This window comes from Pseudorca crassidens, chromosome 9, assembly GCF_039906515.1.
Source record: "Pseudorca crassidens isolate mPseCra1 chromosome 9, mPseCra1.hap1, whole genome shotgun sequence".
Classification (NCBI taxonomy): Eukaryota; Metazoa; Chordata; class Mammalia; order Artiodactyla; family Delphinidae; genus Pseudorca; species Pseudorca crassidens.
In genome coordinates this window covers 47,395,947-47,409,382 of record NC_090304.1, presented here as the reverse complement: position 1 = coordinate 47,409,382, position 13,436 = coordinate 47,395,947, and the positions used below count along the sequence as shown (strand labels likewise).

Below are 13,436 nucleotides of genomic sequence, written 5' to 3'. Positions count from 1 at the left end.
TGGAACGGTTGCTATGGCGACGTGGGGCACACATCGGAAATAAATAAATAAGTAGTCCAGGCTGCAGCAGCCGCGCCCCCGCAGGACTCGAGCGCGGGGGAGGGGGCCCCCGCGGGCCCGGGTCCCCGCAGCCCGCGCGTCTACGCCATTGGCAGAGCCGGTGGGGGGTCACCCCCCCGGGGGTGGGGGCGAATGGTACAGTCCTCCGCCCGCGCCTTGGCCGGGCCCGCAGCTAGCAAGCTAGCTCAGAGCCCCGCGCCGCTGCCGCCTCTGCCAGCTTACCCCGAAGCAGAGTCGTGAGGCGGAGATGGAGGGAGTCAGCAGCCACCGGACCCTGTCTTACAGCCGCTGGAGCTACGACAGGTAGGGCGGGCGCCTGGAGGATGGGCTCCGCCAGGACCTCCGCGTGCCCCTGCGTGGGCGCCCTCCGACGCTCGCACTTTTGCAGGAGAGCGGGCACTCACGCCCAGACCCCCCAGGGTGTACTCGGACCCTCGAGCGTCCGGGACATCGGTACCGAGAGCCTCAGATGTCCGAACCTGGAGCCGAGCGACAGTGTCCTCACACCCGCGGGGCAGAGCTGTCAGAGGAGGGCACCGGGGCACTGGGACCCGCGAGCTGGCTCCCACCTCCCACCTCCCCCATTCCCACCCCGGCTATCCTGCGGGTGTCGATCGGCTCTGGAACAGCGCAAAAGAGCTTGGAGGGGTTGCGGGGCGGGGTGGGGCGAGGAGGGGCGCCCCTCAAGTCCAGGCCGCGCCCCCCCTTGGCACCGCCGCCGCTGCCTGGGTCTGCGCCCCGCGGGGCCCTCGGCGGGGACAGGGCTAGCCCAGGGCAGAGTGCCCTGGGTCGCTGTCCGGGACCTGCGAGTCGCTGCCTGCTGGGCGGAGGTGGATGGCAGCCCGAGGCCGGCTGTCGGGGCGCCAGGAGCGGCACCGGCGCCCACCGGGTTGCCAGGCTCCGTGCCAGCCTCGCGGGGATGCAAAGCGGCTGCCGGCGCGTGGGCGGTTTGGAGCAGCGCTTCCCACGCACTAGTTCTGGAGGAAGGGATCCTCCATCCTTACTGATGAAATGAGAAAAAGGACAACGGAATGAGTCGGTCATAACACAGAGTAGATTTATTCTGAGATGTTGTCTTTTCTACCTTTCTTCGGTGTGTTAAATAACACCCCTCTTTTTAAAATGAGGTCATGAGGATAGTAAATAGATTTTTGATGTTGTTGTTAAAGTCCGTAACCCCACGTCAGTCTGCAGAATTCTGAAGTTAAGTGTTCTGATCCATGACCCTAAATGGTGAGGGCTGGAAGAGAAACTTCATTAGCCAGGCAGCTCTCACCTCCCTGAAGTCTTGCTTCCTGCCGTCCTCCTCTTTCTTCTGCTTAAAACCTTCCTGCACACCCTTCCCCCTCCCCATAACCTCAAGTCCGTTCTCTAGGAGGTCTGCGTCTTTATTCCTGCCTTACCCCTAGGTTCTTCATGACATTTTTTTTTTCTTAAATTCCATATATATGTGTTAGCATACTGTATTTGTTTTTTTCTTTCTGACTTACTTCACTGTGTATGACAGACTCTAGGTCTATCCACCTCATTACAAATAGCTCAATTTCGTTTCTTTTTATGGCTGAGTAATATTCCATTGTATATATGTGCCACATCTTCTTTATCCATTCATCCGATGATGGGCACTTAGGTTGTTTCCATCTCCGGGCTATTGTAAATAGAGCTGCGATGAACATTTTGGTACATGACTCTTTTTGAATTTCGGTTTTCTCAGGGTATATGCCCAGTAGTGGGATTGCTGGGTCATATGGTAGTTCTATTTGTAGTTTTTTAAGGAGCTGTGACGGGGCAAGAGAGAGTCATGGACATATACACACTAACAAACATAGTAAGGTAGATAGCTAGTGGGAAGCAGCCGCATGGCACAGGGATATTGGCTCGGTGCTTTGTGACAGCCTGGAGGGGTGGGATAGGGAGGGTGGGAGGGAGGGAGACGCAAGAGGGAAGAGATATGGGAACATATGTATATGTATAACTGATTCACTTTGTTATAGGGCAGAAACTAACACACTATTGTAAAGTAATTATACCCCAATAAAGATGTTAAAAAAACAAACAAACAAAAAAAACCTTCCTGCATCTCTGACAGCCCTTGGTTTTAGAGATTCGGAGAAACAGGTGTTCCTCCTGCCCCAGGCCAATTCCCCTGGGACACCTCCTTACCCTCCCTCCCTGGGTCTCGCCTCCCACTGACCCCATGTCTCTTCTCCATCTTCACCTTCCCCTCTTTACTGGCCATCTCCCCTCAGCCTGTAAACCTTTTCGAATCTGTCTCGTCTCCCTCGGCAAGATGGGTGCACCTGGGTCACATCTCTTTCTTCGCTTTCATTGCCTTCTTTAAGGAAAAATATCAGTTTGATTCTGTTTCCTCATCAACCCTTCATTGCACAGTCCTAGCAATCAGCCTGCAGTCTGCCTCACAATTCCAGTGAACTTGCTCTTTTGAAAAGCAGTGCTCTCTGTGGAGAGGAACTCTAAAACGATTGGAATATTAACCTTAAAAGAACGAAACCTGAGACTTACATGCTGGCACAGTGGTTAAGAATTCGCCTGCCAATGCAGGGGACACGGGTTCGAGCCCTTGTCAGGGAAGATCCCACATGCCACGGAGCAACTAAGCCTGGGCATCACAACTACTGAGCCTGCGCTCTAGAGCCCGCGAGGCACAACTACTGAGCCGACGTGCCGCAACTACTGAAGCCCACGTGCCTAGAGCCCGTGCTCCGCAACAAGAGAAGCCACCTCAATGAAAAGACCGCGCACCACCACGGAGAGTAGCCCCCGCTCACCACAACTAGAGAAAGCCTGTGCGCAGCAACGAAGACCCAACGTAGACAAAAATAAATAAATAAATAAATTTTTTAAAAAAAACAACGAAACCTTCGAGCCTGTGTTCAGATCCTAAATCACACATTTATTCACTTAATCGACAAACATGTATTGAGTGCAAACTATGTGCTGGGCCCTAGAGGTAAGGAGATAAAACTACATTAATTCCTTCCCCCACATGAGCTCACAGTCCAGACTCTAGTAGAAATACATGGTAGCGTATACCAAAGGTCTAAAACACATGTGGGAAGACATTTTTAAATTGAGGTAATTCTATATAGTAACTAAACTTTTCTTTCCCCTTGCATAAACGAACAAAAGTAGCAAGACTCTGGAATTAGACAGCCTGGATTCAAATCCTGACTTCACCTAGCTAACCTTGAACAAATTACTTTTCCTCTATAGACTTGTTTCTTCGTCTGTAAAATGGGGAAGTATCATGAGTATTAGATGGGGTAATAAATATAAAGGGCTTAGCCTTCTGCCTGGGACATAGTAATAAGTGGTACCTATTTCTGTTTTATTAATAAATACTATAAATATCTCTTGGGAACCCTGGTTTTCCATAGAAACTCAGTTTGAAAATCATTGTTCTCCTTTTTAGACCCCTAAATATAGATATTTCCAGGGGTTCTGTCCTCAGAACTCTTTCCTTCTCACCCTGACAACCTTAACACTTCGGGAGCTGTGAGAAGAAAACAGTTTCCCTCGCCTTGGTCCAAACTAACTGAATCTGATTGTCCAGGAATGGGACCTTGGAATCAGTATGTGTGTAAAACTTCCCAGATGACTCTGATACAGCTGGAAACATTGATATATACCGCCCACCTCCGTTTTCTAGTTACTACTTAGTTTTCAAAACGTAAGTATTGAATTATTCAAAAAGTTACACAGTCTTCAAAAGAGCTGTTAAAAAGATTATACAAGCAACAAATGCATATGGTACGCGGTTATTAAAAGTGAAACTCAGTGATTCTGCAGCCCCCCAACTCCAACCCCTAGGAGTAAACCACTGGTAACAGTTAACCCTCACTTTCCTACCCTGTTCTCTGGCCTCTGCCTCTACCACATCTTTGAACCTGGGAGGCACTCTGCGTCACATTCCCATTGAAGTTGACCTCTCTGCTGTGTGTAACCTATTCATTTAAGCTGTTTTCCCCTTTGCTTCTTTTTTTGTTTATTTGTTGTTTGGGGTTTTTTGACCATGCTGCTTGGCTTGAGGGATCTTAGTTCTCTGACCAGGGATTGAACCCAGGCCCCCCAGCTGTGGAAGCGCCAACCCCTAACCACTGGACTGCCAGGGAATTCCCTCCCCTCAGCATCTGAGGCCATTTAAGTATCATTTATCTATTTATGTGGAACAAATCACTCCTAAACTTAATGGCTTAAAATAATAACTGAGTTAGCCCAGGATTTTGTGGATCCACAATTTGGGCTGGGCTCAGCTGGGTAGATTTTGTGGTCTGGGCCACACTCAGCTTTTCTTGGCTATACTGGCTCACATACCTGGTGCCTCAGCTGTGAAGACTAGCCCATCTGGGGCCTCTCTCCGCAGGCCCTCTCATCTTCCAGCAGGATAGCTCAGGCTTGCTCACATGCTGGTAGAAGGGCTCCCAGTGAGAGAGCAGAAGCTGTAAGGCCTCTTGGGGCCTAGGTTTAGAACTTGTACAACATCATTTTGCCACATTGTTATTGGCCAGAGTAAGTCAAAGGGTAGAGGAATAAGACTCACCTCTTGAAGGGAGAAGCTGGCCGAGAATTCATGGCAATTTTTACAATCTATTACAATATACTGCCTACATTTTTTAAATTGCTGCCTCCTCTTGGTTCCTACTGTCCAAATGTGAGCACATGCCAAAGCCGTCTCCTCTTTTCCATTCTGTTCCATTCCATTCTATTCTCAGTTATCAACTCAATGCTTTATTTATTTATTTATTTATTTATGCGGTTGCACCGGGTCTTAGTTGTGGCAGGCGGGCTCCTTAGTTGCAGCACACGGGCTCAGTTGTTCCACAGCATGTGGGATCTTCCTGGACCAGGGGTTGAACCCATGTCCCCTGCATTGGCAAGCAATCTTTATCCACTGTGCCACCAGGGAAGTCCAGCTTAATGCTTTTTAACATAGAAATCCATATCTTCAACCCCAATCTTTTTAGGAGTTCTTTATTTTATTTTATTTTTTTATTTTTGGCTGTGCTGGGTCTTCATTTCTCTGCGAGGGCTTTCTCTAGTTGCGGCAAGCGGGGGCCACTCTTCATCGCGGTGTGTGGGCCTCTCACTATCGCGGCCTCTCCTGTTGCGGAGCACAGGCTCCAGACGCGCAGGCTCAGTAGTTGTGGCTCACGGGCCTAGTTGCTCCGCGGCATGTGGGATCCTCCCAGACCAGGGCTCGAACCCGTGTCCCCTGCATTGGCAGGCAGAGTCTCAACCACTGTGCCACCAGATAAGCCCCCTGGCAGGAGTTCTTTAGACCCAACCAAGTTGTCAGTTACTTGCCGCGCAGTCTTAATTTGGATGTTTGGTGGTCGTCTGGGTGGATCTTTTCAAGTCCAAAGAGATAGAGCAATAGGAGAATGAGAAAGACTGAGGGGGAGAAGCCTTGGCCTCAGTGCGCTTCTTCGCGGCCAGAGAACTGGTCTCTGCCAGACCCTGCAGGCGACGTCAGCTGCCCCTTAACGGGCTACTTGAATCTCCATGGCTCAGGGTAAGTCCCAGCCACCCTTCAGAGGGGAGCCATAGCCCAATAGGCGGATCGAGATCATGGCCTTTGAGGCCCCGCATTGGGTGCCAGAAAAGATGCTGCAGGAAAGAGAGAGTGGGGTGCGAGAGGATGGTCACATCCCAAGTCATGTCTGAGTCCCTGGGATGGCCGCCCAGTGTGGGTTCTTGGCTTCGTGCAGGCAAGATTCAAGAGCAAGACATAGTAAAGTGAAAGAAGGTTTATTCAGGGAGATACACACTCCATAGACAGAGTGTGCGCCATTTTGGAAGGCAAGAGGCCAACCCCAATCTTTCTGTTGAGCCTGTAGACCTCTCCATCTATATGGGTCGGCCAAAAAGTTGGTTTGGGTTTTTCCGTAGCATCTTACAGAAAAACCTGAATTAACTTTTTGGCCAACCCAATAGGTAGTCCACAAACACATCTAACTCAACATGTTCAAAATCAGACCCTTCACTGATAACTCTATATTCTCTATTTAGCATCCTGATAGGCAAATGAACACTTCAATACTTTGACATTGACCTTGAACTTTCCAAGTCTAGTCATTTCATCTGTCTATTCTTATCTATACCACTGATTATTATGAAGATAAAATGAAACAATGTATCCAAAATGACTGACACAAAGTGTCATTAAGTCCAGGTGTTCTCAACAGCTTGGCACTTGGCTAACCATCTTCTCTCTACTCAAGCCCCAGTCATTATCCCCAAAAGTTTCAGGGTCCATGTAAATGATTAGCACTCCTTCTAATTTCTGGATCTTCCCATTCTAGAGACTTCTCTTCAGTTATTTACAGGATAAACTCCTAGATGTTGATACCTGGAATTGCTTCACTTCTGATATCATTCACATGAGCATCCCATTCTCTGGGATGACACTATAGGGTCGTCCAGTGCCTTCATCTGTGCATTTTCTCCTGGCCTGCCAGCCTTTTCCGGGCCTCTCTTCCCTTCCCAGCCTGGACCACGTGAGAGATTAGTTAACTCACTCACTATCATCACTTTGTATTTCCTCACATATGCTCGCCGCCACCCCAGCCCTGCATTTATCAGTGTTCGGCTCTCCACTCCCTTTTCTTATTGTGGCACCAGAACACTATATCACAAAACTACACAGCTATGCAGGTTGTCCTTACCTTCATGGTCTTCGTCTGCAGCTGGGACATCTCCATCATCTCTCAATCTTTTCATTTCTCCTGGGTTACCTTCACTCCCATTCCCTACAGCAGCCTCTCCAAACCATCATACTCAAGACCCCTGTTGCTTGACCCTGACTCCACACCCCCATACTCTAAGCAAATGGTATTGCCTTTGAGAAAAATTGATCACATCCGGCTTGATCTTCTGCGACTTCCTGTCTCTGCATCACTTCTACTGCACTTCAGTCACTCCCTTGTGGGGACCTTTTCGTTGTTTCCAAATCTTTGCTATTAGAAACCATTCCATGATAAACATCCTTGTATAACATTTTTTTCTCATGTCTGATTATTTGATTAGAAGAGGGGTTGTTAGTTCCAGATTTGGGGATCGTTACCAGATTATTTTCCAGAAGGAGGGAATTGATTTATACTCCCACTGTTAGTCACTTTAGCTCCACGGTTGTATGATTATCTGTTTGTCAGTTTGATCTCCCAGACTTTGAGACCATGTAGTACAATTGCTCAGAACTTGAATTTTGGAGTCAAAGTGACCTGACTTCAAAGCCCAGCTTCCTCAATTATTGGTTATGTGACTTTAGCCCAGTGACTTAACCTCCATCTACAAAAAAAAGATAATAATAATTGTACCTGCCTCTTGAGGGGGTCCATTCATTTAATATGTATTTATTGTGCACCTCCTAACTTCCAGACAACATTTTAGGCATGGGAGACAGAGCAGTGAACAAAACAAAGTGCCTGGTCCCAAAGTTCCTACTGTCTAGTGTGGGGAGATAAACATAGACCAAAATATTATATGTATATGTACACACACACACACATCTACATACACACACACACATATATATATATCAGTGCTAAGTGAAATATGATATGGTAAGTGTAAAGAAGAAAAATAAAGCAGAATAAGAAGGACAGAGTCTGACTACATGCAAGTTGGGGTGGTGGTGAATATGCTGTAGTATATAGCGTGATCAGGGAAACTCTTTCTGATAAGGTGCTATTTCAGCAGACACCTGAAAAAAGCCAGGGAGTGAATCATGTGGCTAATGGGGAAGAATGTTCCATGGAAGGGGAAAAGCCAGTGAAAAGGTCCCGGTGTAGGCGTGGGCCTAGTGTATATCTGGGAACAACAAGGAGGCCAGTGTTTCCTTGTGCCTCTTCATTATACTTCCTTTCTACTACCCCCGTCATCCCACACTCCCCCCATCCTCAGGGAACCACTGGTCTGATTTCTTTGCATTTCCTAGAATTTTGTATAATGGGAATCATTCAGTGTGTACTCTTTTTTGGTCTGGCTTCTTTCACACAGCACAGTTATTTTGATATTCTTCCATGTTCTTGCATGAATCTGTAGTTCATTTCTTTTTATTCCTGAGTAGTATTCCATTATATGGGGATACCATGTTTTGTTTATCCATTTACTTGGGTTGTTTCCACTTTTTGGCTATTACAACTAAAACTTTGTGACTATTCATATACAAGTCTTTGTATGTACATGTGTTTTTATTTCTCTTTGGTAGATACTTAGGAGCAGACTGGCAAGATCATTTGGTAGGTGTACATTTAACTTTTTAAGGAACTGTGCAACTTTTCCAAAGTGGTTGTACCATTTTACATTCCCATGAGCAGCGTATGGGAGTCCCAATTCCTCCACATCCTTTCGCAAACTTGGTAGGATCAGTCTCTTTAATTTTAGCCATTCTAATAGGTATGTAGTGGTATCTCATTGTAATTTTAATTTCTTTAATGACTAATGATACTGAGCATCTTTCCACGTGCTTATTTGCCATCCATATATTTTCTTTGGTGAAGTGTCTGTTAAAATCTTTTTTCCCATTTTTTAAATTGGGTTGTTTCCTTATTATTGAATTTTGAGAGTTCTTTGCATATTCTGGATACATGTCCTTTATCAGATAAGTAAGTGGTCCCCAACCTTTTTTGGCACCAGGGACCGGTTTTGTGGAAGACAATTTTTTCACGGGGGTAGGGGCTGGGGGATGGTTTGGGCGATAATGCAAGCGATGGGGAGCAACGGGGAGTGACGGGGAGCTACGGGGAGCGGCAGATGAAGCTTCGCTAGCTCGCTGGCTCGCTCGCTCGCTCGCTCACTCACCTCCTGCTGTGCAGCCCAGTTCCTAACAGGCTTCAGACCAGTACCAGTCTGCAGCCCAGGGGTTGGGGACCCCTGAGATAAGTGACTTGCAGATATTTTCTCCAAGTCTGTGGCTTTTTTTTTTTCATTCTCTTATGTATTTTGAAGAGCAGAAGTTTTACTTTCGATGCAGTTCAATTTATCAGTTTCTTCTTTTACGGATTGTGCTTCTGGTGTCATAGCTGAGAAATCATTGCCTAACTCAAGATGACAGAGATTTTCTCCTAGGAATTTTCTAATTTTAAGTTTAACATTTTAGGTCTGTGCTCCATCTTGAGTTAACTTTTGTATATGGTATGAAGTTCATTTTTTAAAATGAATATCCAATTGTTCCATCACCATTCGCTGAAAGGACTTTACTCTTTTTGCACCTTTATCCCTTGTCCTTATATTTATTTCTATACTCTCTATTGTGTTCCATTGATCTTGTCTTTCTTGATGCCAATATCACACTGTCTTGATTACTACAACTTTATAATAAGTCTTGAAACCAAGTAGTTGAGGACCTTCAACTTTGTTCTTTTTCTTCTTCTTTTTCTTTTTCAAACCACAGTACTCATTTATTACTCCACAGTTGTGAGGATCTCTTTCCAGTTATTACAGTGTTTGTGGTCCTGCCTGGGGCTCATCCCCAACCCAGAATCAAGCTACATGGCAAATAAAATTTGGAGGTTTTTTGGTGAGTGTGGAGTCAAAACAAGATGAAAGGGACAATACGGAGAGGCCCTTTCACCCAAGCCCTGGAGATACCAGGATGTTCTTCTTTTTCAAAGTTTTGGCTATTCTGGGTCCTTTTAAATTTCACATTAATTTTACAATGAGATTTTCAAGTTCTGCAAAAAACAAAATGAAACGAAACAATACGCCTAATGGGATTTTGATTAGAATTATAGATGAATTGGGGGAGATTTGACTCATTAATATTGGGCCTTCTGATGACCTAGGAAAATGATATATCTTTCTGTTTATTTAGATCATCTTTAATTTCTCTCAGGCATATTTTGTAGTTTTCAGAGCACAAGTCTTTAACCTGTTTTGGAAGACTTATCCCTAAGTATTGTATATTTTTCAATGAAATTGTAAATGACATTTTAAAAATTCAATTCCAAGTTTCGTTCTTAGGGTTTAGCAGTACAGTTTTTTTCTGTGTGGTCACAATTTTGTGTAACCATCACCACTGTAGATTTCTGAAACTTTTCATCACCCCAAACAAAAACTTTGTGCTCATTAACAAAAAACTCCTCATTACCTCTCCTCTCAGCTTCTGGTAACCACTAATTTACTTTCTGTCTCTGTGAATTTGCCTATTCTAGATATTGTATATAAGTGGAATCATACAATATTTTTTTCTTTGTCTCTTGCTTAGTTCACTTAGGATAATGTATTCAAGGTTCATCCATGCTGTAGCATGTATGAGAACTTCATTCCTTTTTTGACTGAGCAATATTCCATTGTATGCATATACCACGTTTGTTTATCCATTAATCTGTTGATGGACCCTTGGGCTGTCTCCACATTTTGGCTACTGTGAAAATGCTGCTGTGAACATTGGTGTGCAAGTTTTTGTTTCAGTCCGTTTTCAGATCTTCTGGATATATACCTAGGAATGGAATTGCCCAATCATATGATAATTCTATGTTTAGCTTTTTTTTCTATAAATTTATTTATTTAATTTATTTATTTTTGGCCGCATTGTGTCTTTGTTGCTGGGTGCTGGCTTTCTCTAGTTGTGGCGAGTGGGGGCTACTCTTCATTGCGATGCGCAGACTTCTCATTGCGGTGGCTTCTCTTGTTGCGGAGCACGGGCTCTAGGCGTGCGGGCTTCAGTAGTTGTGGCATGCGGGCTCAGTAGTTGTGGCGCATGGGCTTAGTTGCTCCGTGGCATGTGGGATCTTCCTGGACCAGGGCTCGAACCCATGTCCCGGGCATTGGCAGGCAGATTCTTAACCACTGTGCCACTAGGGAAGCCCTATGTTTAGCTTTTTGAAGAACCACCAAACTGCTTTTCACAGTGACTGCACCATTTTACATTCCTACCAGCAGTATATGAGGATTCCCATTTCTCCAGATCCTCGCCAACAGTGGTTATTTTCCGTTTTAAAAAATATTATTAGGGGCTTCCCTGGTGACGCAGTGGTTGAGAGTCTGCCTGCCGATGCAGGGGACACGGGTTCGTGCCCCGGTCCGGGAGGATCCCACATGCTGCGGAGTGGCTGGGCCCGTGAGCCATGGCCGCTGAGCCTGCGCGTCCGGAGCCTGTGCTCTGCAACGGGAGAGGCCACAACAGTGAGAGGCCCGTGTACCGCAAAAAAAAAAAATAAAATATATATATATATGTATATATACTTATTTATTTATTATTATTATTATAGCCATCCTAGGATGAGTGAAATGGTTTCTTGTTGTGGTTTTGATTTGCATTTTTCCTAATGACTAATGACGTTGAGCATCTTTTTATGTGCCTATTGGCCATCTGTATATCTTCTTTGGAGAAATATCTATTCAAGTCATTTGCCCATCTTTTTTGTTTGTTTTTCTAGTACTTTTTATTGAAGTATAACCTGCATAGGAAAAAAATTCACAAGTCATAAGTGAAGAGTTTGGTGAATTTTCACAAAGTGAATACACTCTTATAATCAGAAACCCTCCTTGCCACCGCCCCTGACACAAGGGTGACCACCATCCTGACTTCCATTGGGCTGACTTCTAATAGCAAAGTTTAGTTTTGCTGATTTTTGCCTTAAGAGTACCAGCTATAGTCTTGGGTCTTCCTTCTGTAGTTCAACAGCAGATTCATCTGAGTTTTTGCATCAAGTTGCAGTTTGTTCATTCTCGTGGCTATGCAGTATCCTACTGTATGAACTTACCACAGTTCTTCCAATGCACTGTGACCAACACTTGAAATGTTTCCAGGTTTTGGCTGTTATTAATAGTGGACATTTTAATGCATGTCTTTTGGTAGATTTTCTTTGGTTGTTTGATTTTTTCAGCTTGAGATATAATTGATGCCTAGGAATTATTTATATTTAAGGTGTACAACTTGATGTTTTGATATACATATTTATTGTGAAATGATGACCACAGTCAAGCTAATTAACAAATCCTTCGCCTCACATAGTTACCATTTTCTTTCTTTCTTTTTTCTTTCTTTCTTTCTTTCGTTCTTTTGTTCTTTCTCTCTTTCTTTCTCTCTCTCTTTCTCCCTCTCTTCTCTCTCTCTCTCTCTCTCGCTCTGTGAGAACACGTAAGATGTATCCTCTTAGCAAATTCAAGAATACAATACAGTGTTGATAACTGTAGTCTCCATGCTGTATATTAGAGCATCGGCATTTGTTCTTGCATATCTGAAACTTTGTACGCTTTGACCAACATCCTCCCATTTTCCCCCATCCCTCCATTCCCTGGCAACCACCGTTCTACTCTCTGCTTCTATGACTTTGACTATTTTATTTTATTTTATTTTTTTGGCTGCACTGCGCTGGCATGCAGGATCTTAGTTCCCCAATCAGAGATCAAACCTGTGCCCCCTGCAGTGGATGTACAGAGTTCTAACCACTGGACCACCAGGGAATTCTGACTTTGACCATTTTAGGTTCCACATATAAGTGATACCATACAGTATTTATCTTTCTGTGTCTGGCTTATTTCACTTAACATAATGTCCTCCAGGTTCATCCATGTTGCCCCAAATGACAGAATTTTATTCTTTTTTAAGGCTGAATAGTCTTCCATTATATTTATATGTGTGTGTGTATATATATATACACATATACATATATATATATACATATACATATATATAATCTATTTTCTTTATCCATTTATCAGCCAACAGACATTTAGGTTGTTTCCATATCTTGGCTATTGTGAATAATGCTGCAGTGAACATGGGAGTGGAGATATCCCTTCAAGAGCCAGATTTCATTTTTTTCTGGGTATACCCTGAAGTGGGATTGCTAGATCATATGATAGTTCTATTTTTAATTTTTTGAGGAACCTCCATACTGTTTTCCTCAATGGCTGTACCAATTTATAGTCCCATCAACAGTATACAAAGATTCATTTTTTTCATAATGTCCTTTAAGGCACATCAGTTTTTAATTTGGACAAAGTTGAATTTATCTTTGTTTTTGTTTATGCTTTAGGTGTCATGTTTATAATCCATTGCCAAATCCAAGGTCATGAAGATTTACCACTGATTCCTTCTAAGTGTTTTGTGGTTTTAGAACTTATATTTAGGTCATTGATTTATTTTGAGTTACTTTTTGTGTATGGTGTGAGGTGGGGGTACAACTTCAATCTATTGAGTGTGGAAACTAAGTTGTTCCAGCACCATTTGTTAAAGAGACTGTTCTTTCCCCATTGAATGAACTTAGGGCTCTTGTGAAAAATCAATTGGCCCTATCTCAATTCTAAAAATTAAAAAAAAAATTAATTGGCCCTAGATATATGGATTTATTTCTGGACTTTCAATTCTATTCCATTGGTCTACATGTATATCCTTATGCCGGTAC

General features: G+C 44.1%; 1 protein-coding gene across 3 annotated transcripts in view; it reads left to right on the top strand.

The window, feature by feature from the left end:
* The first annotated feature begins 228 nt into the window (after window positions 1–228).
* Window positions 229–13,436, top strand: part of TUB (TUB bipartite transcription factor) — a 90,185-nt gene continuing 76,977 nt past the window's right edge. The window contains exon 1 of one of the 3 annotated variants that reach the window (XM_067750036.1): window positions 229–363. In XM_067750036.1, the coding sequence (XP_067606137.1) occupies window positions 308–363 (56 nt within the window). In that variant the 5' untranslated portion in view covers window positions 229–307. The remainder of the gene's footprint in view (window positions 364–13,436) is intronic. The other 2 variants (XM_067750032.1, XM_067750035.1) reach the window with 2 other exon arrangements.